This window comes from Cibotium barometz, chromosome 33, assembly GCF_041138505.1.
Source record: "Cibotium barometz isolate CiBa-2024 chromosome 33, ASM4113850v1, whole genome shotgun sequence".
Taxonomy (NCBI): domain Eukaryota; kingdom Viridiplantae; phylum Streptophyta; class Polypodiopsida; order Cyatheales; family Cibotiaceae; genus Cibotium; species Cibotium barometz.
The window spans coordinates 23,168,770-23,183,980 of NC_141078.1; the positions used below are offsets into that span (position 1 = coordinate 23,168,770).

The 15,211-nt window shown below is 45.9% G+C and overlaps 1 protein-coding gene across 2 annotated transcripts in view; it reads right to left on the reverse strand.

The window, feature by feature from the left end:
• Positions 1-15,211, reverse strand: part of DCP2 (decapping 2) — a 47,337-nt gene that overhangs the window by 13,442 nt on the left and 18,684 nt on the right. For both annotated transcript variants that reach the window (XM_086773038.1, XM_086773039.1), the window contains 2 exons: positions 13,683-13,789; positions 13,510-13,577 (listed from right to left, as the gene is read on the reverse strand). In XM_086773038.1, coding sequence (XP_086629164.1) covers positions 13,510-13,577; positions 13,683-13,789 — 175 coding nt within the window. The remainder of the gene's footprint in view (positions 1-13,509; positions 13,578-13,682; positions 13,790-15,211) is intronic.

Sequence of the window (15,211 nt, forward strand, 5' to 3'; positions counted from 1 at the left end):
AACCTCGACAACAACTCTGCGATTCCTCCGAAGTGGCTGACCTCAATTCTTGACCCTATTCCCCCACACTGGCTTGGAGTGCTTACCAAGCATGATATTCTCCTGACAATTCATGGAACGGATGAGAGCTCCTCCTTGCTCACTTTTTCCATTGGACCTCATGGCAAATTATTGAGATCAGAGCACCCCTTGGAGGACTTCAGTGGATGCACGTTACAAAGGGTGAGGGTGATCAAATTCCATGCACGTGAGTTGCACATAGACCCACCACCAATTTGGGAGAGCCAGCCCATCACGCACCGCCAGTGGGACCCGAGGAGTGGACTTCGTGTGATCCTATAGAAAGGGAGGAGACTCTGGGTACCCCATTTTTTGCATACACCGCACGGCTAGGCCATAGGATCCAGATGCCTGAGGTCGAGGGCACTCCGGCAACAACAGAACATTGGAGTCTCAAGGCCTCTCACCACACTTTCTCTCAGATTTTTGGAAGAGGCTCTAGGAGAGTTTTCAACCTCGGAAGATCACCCTCTTTTTGTGGTTGCTGGCACATAGAAGTTTGGCAGTTGGCACATGGTTGGCCATTGCCGGTAGACCAGCAACATGTCTGAGATGTGGCTATCTCCAATAGTCTCAACAACATTGTCTTTGGGATTGCTTGAACGCTCAGCAGGTTTAGCAACAGATTCTCTACATCTTCACTATGGACAAGGCCTCTTTCCGTGCTATTACATGGGGCACTGTCGCCTGGACCACTGAGGCCAATGTTGATGGAAGAAACCTGTAATTAGGGTTTAGAGTTCATTCATGGGAGACATACACAGAGAAGCAAGGGAGAGAGAGAGAGAGATGTGGGGATAAGTCAACTCATGAAAAGCATGAGTGTGTGACTCCCCTATCACACATGTATATTGCACTAGTACACATAGTGCACTTAGTACATTAAAAGTACTAAGTGTACTATGTACTATAACTTATGGGCTTGTACACACTATAAGGGTGGGCATAACGCCTTTACCCCAACAACCTCCCACTTAAAGGCAAAGTGCCCTTAAGTAAAGGAAAAGAAAAATCAGCATGTACATGATAATATACAAGGCCATATCAAGGCTGAAAATGGCCTCATCCAATGCCCATCAAGTGTCTGCAATGAGCAAACCGCTCCGGAGGCAAACTCTTCGTCAACAGATCAGCCGGGTTGTCATCCGTATGAATCTTAACAAGCTGAATTTGCTTGTTCTCTATCACCTCTCTGATGAAGTGATACTTCACATCCACATGCTTTGTCTTTGCATGAAAAACAGGGTTCTTTGCCAACTGGATGGCACTCTGACTGTCACAATGCAACAATGGAATATCCCCTGTATAGCCCAAATCAACCACTAACCGAGATAGCCATAATGCCTCCTTGCAAGCCTCTGTGGCTGCAATATACTCGGCCTCTGTAGTAGATAAGGCAGTGCACTTCTGCATCCTGGATATCCATGACACAGCACCTCCTGTGAATGTAAATACATAACCGGTAGTAGACTTCCGGTTATCTGGATGACCGGCATAATCCGAATCCGTGTAACCATGCACTAATGCATCCTGTTTGCCAAAGCAAATGCACATATCCTGTGTGCCCTTCAGGTATCTCATGACACCTTTCACTGCTTCCCAATGCTTCTTGCCAGGGTTGGCCATGTATCTAGAAACCACTCCCACTGCAAATGCAATGTCCGGCCTAGTAGCAACCATGGCATACATGAGACTGCCACAAGCTGAAGCATACGGAATCTTGGCCATATCAGCCCTGTCTCTATCTGACTGTGGGCTGTTTATAGCACTGAGTTTCACATATGGAGGCAAAGGAGTACTAGCTTTCTTCCCCCCGTCCATATTGAACCTCTGCAAGACTTTGCCAATGTATTCCTTCTGAGACAAATACAACACATGCTGATTTCTGTCCCGAAGTATCCGCATACCCAAGATGTGATTTGCATCACCCAAATCCTTCATATCAAAGGTTTGATGCAGCCTCTGCTTCAAAGCATCCATCTCTTTACGAGATTTCCCGGCAATCAACATATCATCAACATACAAAATGAGAATCAATAGACTGCCATCCAAAGCTTTCTTGGTGTACAAGCAGTGATCTATGTCACTTCTCCTGAATTTCTGAGATTTCATGAATGTATCAAATTTATGATACCATTCCCTTGGTGCCTGTTTGAGCCCATAAAGACTCTTTTTCAGCTTGCATACAAGCTTCTCCTTTCCACTTACTGCATAACCCTCTGGCTGCTGCATATATATCTCCTCATGGAGATCACCGTGAAGAAAAGCAGTCTTCACATCCATCTGAATCAAGTCCAGATCATCATGCGCAACCAAAGCCAACACAGCTCTAAGTGTGGTCATTTTGACCACTGGAGAGAAGATCTCATCAAAGTCCACACCATATTCCTGCTTGAAGCCCTTAGCCACTAACCTGGCTTTGTATCTTGGCTTAGCATCTGATGCAACTTTGAGCCTGTATACCCACTTGCATGGCAAAACCTTCTTGCCTGCAGGCAAAGACACCAATTTCCAAGTTCCATTTTTGTGCAGAGAATCCATCTCTGACTTCATGGCACGCTCCCATAGAGCCTTGTCTGCCCTCTGTAAAGCCTCTTTATAACATGAGGGCTCCCCACAGTCAGTTAGCATCAAGTAGTCAACCCCTGGAACAAACCTGTCAGGGGCTCTGGAGGGTCTAGTGGACCTCCGTACCCAATGACCATCATTTGCAGGTTGCTGTCCAGCCTGCATATCACCCATTGGTGGCTCTTGTTCCATGCCATAAGGCTGAAATATCATGCCCGGTATATCCTCCAACTGTGGTATATCCATAGGGATATCTTCTGCCATCTCTGGCTGTCCATTTGGACCATTTTCAGCACCATTTAAGGGCTGGTTTTCCTGCTGTAATGGCTGATTTACAGCCCTTTGTTGTTGTCCATGATGTCCATCATCATCAAAGATGACTCTGCCAGGCTCCTGTTGCCTTGCAGGCTCTTTATACATGCATGTTTCATCAAAAATGACATCATTGCTGCGTATGATCTTTCTATTTATGGGATCCCAAAGTCTATACCCCATTTCACCTCTGTCACCATATCCTAGGAATATACATTTGTGAGACTTAGGATCAAGTTTGGTGCGCATTTCCCTGCGTATGTGCACGTACGCAACGCAACCAAACACTCTCAAGTGCTTGTATGACGGAGGCTTCCCTGTCCATACTTCTTCTGGCACTTTCCCACCAAGCCTCGTGTTAGGTGACCTGTTTATAAGGTGAACGGCTGTCATAACAGCTTCAGCCCAAAAACCATGAGGTAATGCAGCATGTGACAACATAGAACGGACCTTCTCCTGAATGGTCCTGTTCATCCTCTCTGCTGTCCCGTTTTGTGGAGGATCATAAGGAGTAGAGAGCTCCCTCTTGATGCCTTTAGCATCACAAAAGTCCTGAAACTGTTTGGACATATACTCTCCACCGTTGTCGGAACGCAAAGCCTTCAGTGTTTTGCCAGTTTGATTCTCAACAAGAGCAACAAACTTCTCAAACACTGAGAATGTATCACTCTTCAAGCGAAGAGGATAGACCCACACCTTGCGTGTGGCATCATCTATAAAAGACACAAAATATTTTGCCCCTCCCAAAGAAAGCTGAGGCATCTCACATACATCTGTATGCACAAGCTCTAACTGAGCATCTTTCTGTCCAAGAGCTTTCTTGTGGGGGCACTGTAGTTGCCTACCATATATACAATGCTCACAAAACTGAAAACTTGAAAACTTGAGAGAAGGCAAGTAACCCAAACGAGACAATTGCTCCATTCCTTTGACACTCATGTGTCCCAACCGGCTATGCCACATAGAAATTTCCGGCAGCTCGGTTGCATTTACATTAGCATGGTGACAAACACCTGCATGCATGAAATAAAGAGTGTCCACCTTAGAGCCTCTGGCAACAACCAGTGAGCCCTTACTAATCTTCCACTTTCCACTACCAAATGTGGTAACATAATCAGCATCATCAAGCTATCCAGTAGAAAGCAGATTCTTCTTGATCTCAGGCACATGCCTGACATCATGGAGCATAAGCTGTGAGCCATCTGAAAATACAAGCCTCACATCACCTCTGCCAAGAATTTTGCATGCATGGTTATCACCCAAATAAACCACTCCTTCATTGCCAGCAGTATACCTGACAAACAAGTCTCTGCAACCTGTGACATGAAAGGAGGCACCTGAATCAATGATCCATGAGTGCATACCATGACCACCTGTAAGAAGTGAATGGGCATCAAGTGAAGACGTAAAGAGGACCTCATCCTCACTGCCACCTGCATGTGACACATTGATTTCTTCGATCTTGACTCCACTTTTGCCCTTTGGCTTTACATCTTTGGCTTCATCCTTCTCTTTGTCTTTGCCTTTTCCCTTTTCCTTTTGATCATTTTTCCATTTGTAGCATTGCTTTTTAATGTGTCCCTTCTTGCCACAATAATGGCATTCCAAATCCTTTTTGGAGCGAGACTTGCTCCTTCCCCTTTCTTGGCTTTTCCCCCTTTGCTGGGATCTCCCACGTGCATTCATTGCATTGGACTTGCCAACAGAGTTGTTTTTCCTGTTCATCTCTTCTTGAAGAAGAGCACCCTCAACATCTGCATATGACAGCATAGCATTCGAATTGCTAGTGGCTGTCCTAAATGTGTCCCAACTCTCTGGCAAAGTGCATAACAAAAAGGTGGCTTTGAACTCATCGTCCATCGCCAACTTTTGATTGATGACCTGGCTGACAATACCATTAAACTCATTGAGATGGGCTGTCATAGAAGCCCCTTCCTTCATCTGAAGACCTATGAGTTTCTTCAACCAATACACTTTGCTTGAGGCACTTTGTTGGGCATACAAGTCCTGCAATCTCTGCCACATTCCCCAAGCTGTCTTCTCTTCACGAATGCTGAAAAGTAATGAGTCTGACACAGACAACATGATAGTAGATCTTGCCAGCTCATCCATATCTTCCCACTCTTCAGCTGTAAGAGAAGCGGGCATCACACCCCTTTCTTTGATAGGTTTGTGCTACTTTTTCTGAAGCAACACATTGTAGCACTGGGTTTGCCAAATATCATAGTTATGCGAGCCTTCAAGCTTCTTGATGTGAAGCAATGAAGAGCTCTCACCTGTGGTTGCCATAGCAAAATGCAACCTGTAATGCCTGACTCCCTGCAAATGTGCAAACACTGCACCCAAAAGATGTGCAAACACTGCACCCAGAGCACACAAAGTGCTCACAAATGTTCTCCCAAGCTTTATCTCCCACTGCGGAAGCAAGAATGCAACTTTTCTCCCACTTTTTGTGATGAAAACACCAAAATCTGGTTGCTGCAGATTTTGGACAGCACCTTAAATGTGCTCTTTTGCCTCTCCAAAGTACTGTACAGCAGTACTAAGCGCTCACCAATGATGTACCAAACCTGTACCGGCAATTTCAGCAGCTGAATTTGAACCTTTTGATCACTCAAAACAGTGTACAGCCATGCCAGAACATGCACAAAGCTGTGCCAAATCTGTACCAACAGGTACAATAGCAATAAATGCTTTCCTGGCTGTCCAAATGAGTGAAAATCAGACTTTTACAGTCCCGTACACTGCATACAACAGTCCCGAACAGAAATTGGGCAAAAGCCCCTTGACTGCAAGCTGATTTTTGAGGATTCAAGACATAAATGTCTTGCCTGCTGCTTTGCCAAGCTCAACAAGCATACAAACTTGAAAAGCCCCTTGATTTGAGATCAATTTCTGATCATGCATGGTACATTGACGCACATGAAGGCATCCAGAGTGTTCACGATGCTTCCCCCTGGCCACATATACATCCAATACATGAAAGCCCCTTGATTTACAGGCACATTAAGTGCTTGTATGACGGAGGCTTCCCTGTCCATACTTCTTCTGGCACTTTCCCACCAAGCTCAACAAGCATACAAACTTGAAAAGCCCCTTGATTTGAGATCAATTTCTGATCATGCATGGTACATTGACGCACATGAAGGCATCCAGAGTGTTCACGATGCTTCCCCCTGGCCACATATACATCCAATACATGAAAGCCCCTTGATTTACAGGCACATTGAGTGCTTGTAAGGCATCAGCACATTAACCACAGCATCAAATGCGATCGCCTGCATGCAAATCGACCAAATCGGCACAAAAGCCCCTTGATTTGCACTGCAATTTGCTGCAATTTTGCCCAAATGTGCGATTTTTCACATCATACAGCATGTATGAGTGCTTAATTGCACAATTACATCAAAAGCCCCAAATTTCGACATCCAATTTTCTGCAAATTGATCCTGATTTGACCAATTTCCTGCAAATTTATCCTGATTGTGACCAATGTCACCCAATTTTGCCAATTTTGCTCAAAAAATTGAGCAATTGGGCACCTGTACCTGCTCAATTGATTACTGTACTTGCTCAATTGCAAATCCCAAAAAAAAATTTGAAGCAGAATACCTTGTAATTTCTGAATTTCTCTGATTTGCAGGTTGATTTCTGTTGCAGGAGGGGGTTGTGATGAATATGCTGCTGTATTGCTTTATTGATGTTGCTTGTGTTGATGGAGATGCACCTGCTGTGCTGCAAATTTAGATCAACTGCAAGTACTGTACGGGCTGGGCAGCGTAGCTTTCCTCAGCAGACCACCGATTTGCCCAGGGCGTGGGATCCTTGCCGGCAGCCTGGGAACCGGAGAGGGTACCCCTGCGCTCAAGAGGAGAAGGCCTCTTGCTGCTGAAGAATTAGCGGACAAGGACTCATCCGCCTAGTACCCAGTTGGACGCCCAACGCTGCTGCTGCACCTTTCGCTTCGCCTGGCTAACGTGGAGCGAAGCACTTTCGCTTCAGTTTCGCCTAGCGCCAGCCGCTGTGTAGTGCTGTGCGCTTCGCTTCGCTTCGCCGTGCGCCCTCCACACGCCTGAAGTCGACGGGCTCCCTTCGCTACTCGACTCTCCGCCGCCTTCAGTGTTCGCCAACGCTCACGCTTTCGCTTATTGCTGGCGCCTTCGCTCGCCTATCGCTTCTTCGTGCACCAGCGCTACACGTGTTTGCCTGCGCCACTATGCTGCCCTCCTCGCTCGTGGCTGCTGGACAGTCCGCCTGGCTGCTGGGCAGTCCACGCTGCTGGCTGGGCAACAGTTGAGCCAGCCCACGCCTACTGGCTGGGCAGAGACCAGAAAAGATACAGGCACACTCCAAGAAAGATTCAGCAGGCGACCTTGCTCTGATACCAGTTGTTGATGGAAGAAACCTGTAATTAGGGTTTAGAGTTCATTCATGGGAGACATACAAAGAGAAGCAAGGGAGAGAGAGAGAGAGATGTGGGGATAAGTCAACTCATGAAAAGCATGAGTGTGTGACTCCCCTATCACACATGTATATTGCACTAGTACACATAGTGCACTTAGTACATTAAAAGTACTAAGTGTACTATGTACTATAACTTATGGGCTTGTACACACTATAAGGGTGGGCATAACGCCTTTACCCCAACAGCCAAGGTTGTCATGGCTTATGAGGAGGAAGGTGGGAGGCTAGCCCTTCAAGTGTCATACCTTCGCATTTCGACAATGCCAGTCCTATCCCCAACCACAACCCCATCGACTACCCTCCGCAACCAGTGGGTGAAGCTTCAGGGTGGTTCTGACCATATGCGGAAGCGTCGGGAAGCCTTCCTGAGGCTCTAGCAACCTGGTCCTTTTCTCACGGATAGTGTTGGGGTAAAGGCATTATGCCCACCCTTATAGTGTGTACTAGCCCATGTGTTTTATAGTACATAGTACACTTAGTACTTTTAATGTACTAAGTGCACTATGTGTACTAGTGCAATATACATGTGTGATAGGGGAGTCACACACTCAATGCTTGAGTTGACTTATCCCCACTACTCTCTCTTCTTCTCTCTGTGTGTATGTCTCCCACATGAAACTCTAACCCTAATTCACTCTCCCATTCAACAGTTGTTGGGGTAAAGGCATTATGCCCACCCTTATAGTGTGTACTAGCCCATGTGTTTTACTAGCCCATGTGTTTTATAGTACATAGTACACTTAGTACTTTTAATATACTAAGTGCACTATGTGTACTAGTGCAATATACATGTGTGATAGGGGAGTCACACACTCAATGCTTGAGTTGACTTATCCCCACTACTCTCTCTCTTCTTCTCTCTGTGTGTATGTCTCCCACATGAAACTCTAACCCTAATACACTCTCCCATTCAACTGGTATCAGAGCATTCTTGATTCCCTCCCTCTTCTTATGATGGCTGCACCCTGTTTTTCTCTTACAAAACTGTAGAGATTCGCTTCTTCACTCTTCGCCTTCTTCTCCACCTGCGCCTTCCTGCTATCTGGCTTCTTCGTGGAGCTTTGCCATTAGCCCACTGATCACAGTGCGCAAGGAAGCAGTGTGTGTGATCGTTGAGATAGCAGATCGTTGAACCGCAAGGAGTCAGCGCTGTCAGGGCAGGCGTGTCAGCGCTGGGCAGCACACGTACGAAGGCGGACACGTAAGCAGGCGCATACTTAGACGGACACGTAAGCAGGCGTCCAATTCAGGCGGACACGTAGGCAGGCGGGCATCCATCGAACACGCCTACGCTTCGGTGAGAGGGTCGTCGCGTGTAGCGCTAGCTACCAGTCGGAGGCGGCGTCAACAAGCAAAAGACCTTGTGGCGCATTCGACTGGTTCGCTTGCCCATTCAGCTGCTGCCCAACAGCAGCCACGCTGCCCAACCAGGCAGCGCAGAGGGCTGCCCAGCCATTCGTACCTGAGCATCAGCATCAGCATCAGCATCAGCATCAGCATCAGCATCAGCATCAGCATCAGCATCAGCATCAGCATCAGCATCAGCATCAGCATCAGCATCAGCATCAGCATCAGCATCAGCATCAGCATCAGCATCAGCATCAGCATCAGACGTGCCCCCCCCTCTCCTGCAACAACAAAATTCAGTCTGCAAATCTCAGAGAAATTCAAAAATTAAGAGATATTTGCTTCAATTCTTTGGAAATTTCTTATCAATTCAATCAATTGAGCAGGTACAGGTGCCAAATTGCTCAAATTTTGAGCGAAATTGGCAAAATTGGGTGACATTGGTCACAATCAGGATCAATTTGCAAGAAATTGGATGTCAAAATTTGGGGCTTTCGATGTATTTGTGCAATTGGGCATTCATACATGCTGTATGATGTGAGAAATCGCACATTCGGGCAAAATTGCAGCAAATTGTAGTGCAAATCAAGGGGCTTTTGTGCCGATTGGATTGATTTGCATGCAGGCACTCGCATTTGATGCTTTGGGCAATGTGTTGATGCACTCAATGTGCCTCAAAATCAAGGGGCTTTCATGTATTTGATGTATATGTGGCCAGGGGAAGCACCGTGAAGACTCTGGATGCCTTCATGTGCGTCAATGTACCATGTATGATCAGCAATTGATCTTAAATCAAGGGGCTTTTCAAGATTTTATGCTTGTTGAGCTTGGCAAAGCAGCAGGCAAGACTTTTATGCCTTGAATCCTCAGAAATCAGCTTGCAGTCAAGGGGCTTTTGCCCAATTTCTGTTCGGGACTGTTGTATGCAGTGTTCGGGACTATAAAAGTCTGATTTTCACTCATTTGGACAGCCAAGAGAGCATTTATTGCTACTGTACCTGCTGGTACAGATTTGGTACAGCTTTGTACAAGTTTTGGCATGGCTGCACATTGATTTGAGTGAGCAAAAATCTCAATTTCAGTTGCTGTACTTGCCGGTACAGGTTTGGTACATCATTGGTGAGCACCTAGTACTGCTGTACAGTACTTTGAAAGGGGAACAGAGCACATTTAAGGTGCTGTCCTAAATCTGCAGCAACCAGATTTTGGTGATTTTATCACATACAGTGGGAGAAAAGTTGCATTCGTGCTTCCGCAGTGGGAGATAAACTTTGGGAGAACAACTGTGAGCACTTTGTGCGCTTTTGGTGCAGTGTTTGCACATTTTGCAGGGAGTCAGGCATTGACAGGTTGCATATTGCTATGGCAACCACAAGTGAGAGCTCTTCATTGCTTCACATCAAGAAGCTTGAAGGCTCACATAACTATGATATTTGGCAAACCCAGTGCTATAATGTGTTGCTCCAGAAGAAGCAACACAAGCCTATCAAAGAAAGGGGTGTAATGCCCGCTTCTCTTACTGCTGAAGAGTAGGAAGATATGGATGAGCTGGCAAGATCTACTATCATGTTGTCTGTGTCAGACTCTTTACTTTTCAGCATTCGTGAAGAGAAGACAGCTTGGGGAATGTGGCAGAGATTGCAGGACTTGTATGCCCAGCAAAGTGCCTCAAGCAAAGTGTATTGGTTGAAGAAACTCATAGGTCTTCAAATGAAGGAAGGGGCGTCTATGGCAGCCCATCTAAATGAGTTTAATGGTATTGTCAGCCAGGTCATTAATCAAAAGTTGGCAATGGACGATGAGTTCAAAGCCACTTTTCTCTTATGCACTTTGCCAGAGAGTTGGGACACATTCAGGACAGCCACTAGCAATTCGAATGCTATGCTGTCATATGCAGATGATGAGGGTGCTCTTCTTCAAGAAGAGATGAACAGGAAAAACAACTCTGTTGGAAAGTCAAATGCAATGAATGCACGTGGGAGATCCCAGCAAAGGGGTAAAAGCCAAGAACGGGGAAGGAGCAAGTCTCGCTCCAAAAAGGACTTGGAATGCCATTATTGTGGCAAGAAGGGACACATCAAAAAGCAATGCTACAAATGGAAGAATGATCAAAAGGAAAAGGGAAAAGGCAAAGACAAAGACAAAGATGAAGCCAAAGATGCAAAGCCAAAGGGCAAAAGTGGAGTAATCAAGGCCGAGCTCAAGAAGGGGTTTGCTGAGGTGGTGAAGGAGGAGGTGAAGGTGGAGACAGCTAAGGTGAAACAGGAAACTCAGCAAGAGGCTGAAAAGGATTGGGTGGTGGTCCAAACGAAAGGGCGAACGGCTTTGATGAATGCCACCCTTGAGGAGGAGAGAATGCGACAGGTACGCCGATTGAATGTACGGGTGACAGGCATGCCCAAAGGGGAAGGCTCTACTCCGAAAGAAGATGGGAAAATGCTACGCAAGAAATTGGGATACGATGAAGGTGAGACACTCTTCAAGAAAGCTTGGAGAGCAGGCAAAGACACTTCTAGTCCACATCATAGGCAGTTACATTCTTGAAAAAAAGGGTAGTAGCTAGAGGTTTACCTGGTGACAGAATTTTCTTGTTTGATGATCTTACCAAGGCACAAGTGGCACATCGCAAACAAGAGATGCCCAAAGTGAAGGCGGCACGAATGGCGGGAAAAAAAGCCTTCTATCGCGACAGTCATGTCATTATTGATGGCAAGATCGTCGAATAGGGACTCGCGGCCTATGAGACAAAGGTACAGATGGCAGTTTGGAACTGCAATGGGTCACTGTGGTCAGATCCAGGGCGTTCTGGGAGATCGGGACATTATTTTTCTCACACAGACACACCAGAGTCGAGAGAGAAGTTTGCCGAGGGTGATAGGCTATATATGGTAGTCTGCCTTTAGAGGACGGACTAGATGGGCCGGAGGTGTTCGAGGATTGGGGGGAGTGGCTGTACTTTTTAGGGAGGAGCTCCGGCCACGTGTTACAGCGATGAGCCAAGATGAGGAGGCTAGGTTCATGTGGGTCAGAGTGCAGCTCACGGATACGAGGGCGGTATATATTGCTGTATGCTATTTCTCACTAGATGGCTCACTTTTTCCTCAGGGGACGCATCATAGAGATCAGATGGAGGATGCAGAGGAGCATGAGGATGCTATGGCAGAGGAGGGGGAGATATTCACAGCATTGTCAGAGGGAATATCGGAGTATAGGAGGAGGGGGGATATTTTGCTAGTGGGAGACTTTAATGCTAGGACCCACAATAGACAATGTGAGGTGTATGACATGGAGGATCCACATTTGAGGGGGCTGGATGAGGAGGACCTTGGGATACAGAGATCTTTGGAGGATCGAGGGGAGATCAAAAAACATGGGAGACAGCTATTGGTGTTTGGTGCGCATCATCGGCTCATTATTTATAAGGGGCTCGATAGGTAGCAAGGCTCAGGAGCCTACACTTGTTTTCCATATGGAGAAGGGAGGAGCACTGTTGACTACATTCTTGGTCCCATAGAGACCATGAGTCTCATGGACTCTTTTTCCATCCCTACTTGTCCTACTGGGGCCGACCATACATACCTGCTACTATCTTTACGAGCACATCCTTCTAGTTCTACCACTTTACCTACTACTAGTACATCACTTCGCCCTACTATATATTTCACACATGATTGTAATCATCTATATAGTACTTCTATCTACCAAGGCCGCCTTCATCTAGACCCGCACTCACCTCTTGACACTCTTACTACACAGCTTACAGATTTATTACATACATCCGCCCTATCGAGCTTCCCACATTCCTGTAGGAGTACTGCCAAGAGTAGCACTGGAAAGATGCCCCAAAATAGTTGGTACGATCAGATTGATCTAGCACAAATTGGGAGATATCTTGCCCCTAACCCAATGTATGACATCCTACACCCAGTCATTGGCACCGGTTAGAGCTAGTTGCTTTATTCGATGTATTTACCCCCCCTCCCTCCCACCCACCCCACAGTAGTTAACCAGAGTCCTATATGTTATTTATCTCCACATTATAGAGTACTTTGTACTTTTTTTTCTTTTGTATCCATTTGATGTCCATTGAGACATGATGATGATGTACACAGGTTTTGTCTCATAGGTCCTTTTTTGGCCTTTAGAAGACGTTAATAAAATCTTTCTGTCTTTCTCTCTCGTATTTTATTTTTCTTTTCCATGATGAAACATACCATGGATAGCATTGTATCACTTTGGTCTCATATACCTAGGAGACGTTTAATATAACTCTCTCTCTCTCTCTCTCTCTCTCTCTCTCTCTCTCTCTCTCTCTCATTTTATTTTCCGTTCCATGAGGAGATATGCCATGGACATTATTGTATCACTTTGGTCTCGGATCTTTGGTAGACACTCTCTCTCTCTCCATGGACATTATTGTATCACTTTGGTCTCATAGGCTTATTGGATCTTTGGTAGACACTCTCTCTCTCTCTCTCTCTCTCTCTCTCTCTCTCTCTCACACACACACACACACAGACCATAAGCTGATGGCAGCCCTTAACCTCGTGTGTCCTCGTTATACCCTCGAACCGTGTCCATGATAATGTGGGAATATCTCCTCCCCAGAATGGTCTAACACGATTTGTATCCTTGACTATGGTGGGCCTTTCTAGATCACCTCATAATTATATAACTTAGCAAAGAAAGAAATGATTCATATTAATGGAATCTTCATACATTTGAGGGTTGATAGATTTTTGAAGCTTTCCACAATACCTTTAAGTGATGTCTCCAATTTGTGACCTGATGAAGGCTTATGTCCAGCAATCCAAGCTTTAAGTGGCCTGTGTAAGTGCATTAAAGGCTAACGTTTCAAAGACTTTAAACCCCTTGTTTAACCATTAAAATAGGCTATTAAAAAAGAGAACCAAAATCGGTATAATCCTCACCCTACAAATGGGGTAACCATGTAATATTTCACTCCTGTTGCACCACGGGAATGAGGTGGTTCATTGCCACCCACAGGAAGCTCATCAATCCTGTGCCAAGCTATATCCTGGGCAATTTAAACATGAGTCGTGAGCATACTGATTATGGCAGTCAATCATGGAGATACAATCGTTGAGCTTCATGAAAGCAAGGAAATGTATAACTGGTCAGCTGCTGTCAAAGGCCTTCCCTGTCTTTTCCCTACTCTCTTTTTCTTTTAGTTTGGTAGTTAAACAAGCATGTTTGACTAGTCCCTTGATTTTCTGAGGGCGTCAATGAAGGGAAAATGCAGACTTGGTCCAATAAGCCTTGAACACTATGTGCAATGTTCATGAGGTGTACTCTGTGATGTGCGGATAATAAAAGAAAGGCTAGGCAAGACATTAAATCCTAGTGTGATGAAGGTATCGTTATGTATACATGCCAAGATGGAAGCTTTCTTTAGCTATTTATCAGACCCACGTAGCCAAAGATACGAGAACTTTTCTTACAAATTTGAAGCCAACCCAAAGCCTCATGAAGGGAAAAGGGACAACACATTTACTTGTGGCAGACTTCTCTGCAAAACATAGTGATACCCCATAAAGAATAGAACTGGCTAAATATGACCTGGCAAATAGTAGAGAGAGAGAGAGAGAGAGAGAGAAAGAAAAAGAAAGGTTTATTAACCTCTTGAGGGGCCAAAACGGCCCATGAGACCAATGATGATACAATCTGTGCAAGTTATGTGTCAGTATTGTGGTGGGAGATGCATATGGCATCCACTATAACCTAAACAAACCATCACAAAAATAAAAAAAATAGATGGAAACTATAAAGCATGTCGAGAAGACACCAATGGACAATGAAGGCATGATATGCTAAAGCCAGATAGGATTGCAGAGCCATCTCAAAACCTCAGACATGACGGGGATCCACACTCATGGATTGCTATAAAATCAAAAATGGTCCGTGTCTCCAAAGTGTGTGACCCAGCATGGCACTGCATAGAGAATGGTGTCTTTTGCCAAGCTTTGGGTCATTGATGTGTCGTCTGAGGGCATGTATTCATTCCCTAATCTGGTGCACCTGTGTCTCATCTCGCACTGGATCTTAGCTTTGTCCAATGCTCTTGAAAAAAGATAAGGAGTGTCTGACGCTGGCTCTATTCTTCTTGCCTCCTTTGTCCCTTCATGCATTGGTCTCTGTGTCTATGTCATGCAGAAAGAGTGTCACACACCTTTGGTTGTCATACTCTATGATGTTGGGTTGTAGGGCTATAAGAGTTGCTGCAAGAGTGAGCTGTGAGCAACCCCCCGACCTGCACCTTCCCGCCATCACCCTCTCCTCCCCCCTGCTCGCCATCGCCCCTCTTCCCCCCGCCCGCCCTATGCCATTGCACCTTCCCCCCTTGCACCTAGCCCACCATCACCCTTCCCCCCTTGCCCGCCATCTCCTTGTGCCCCTGCACCCCCCCCCTAATTCCTCTCGCATGCGCCCCCTGCCCCCC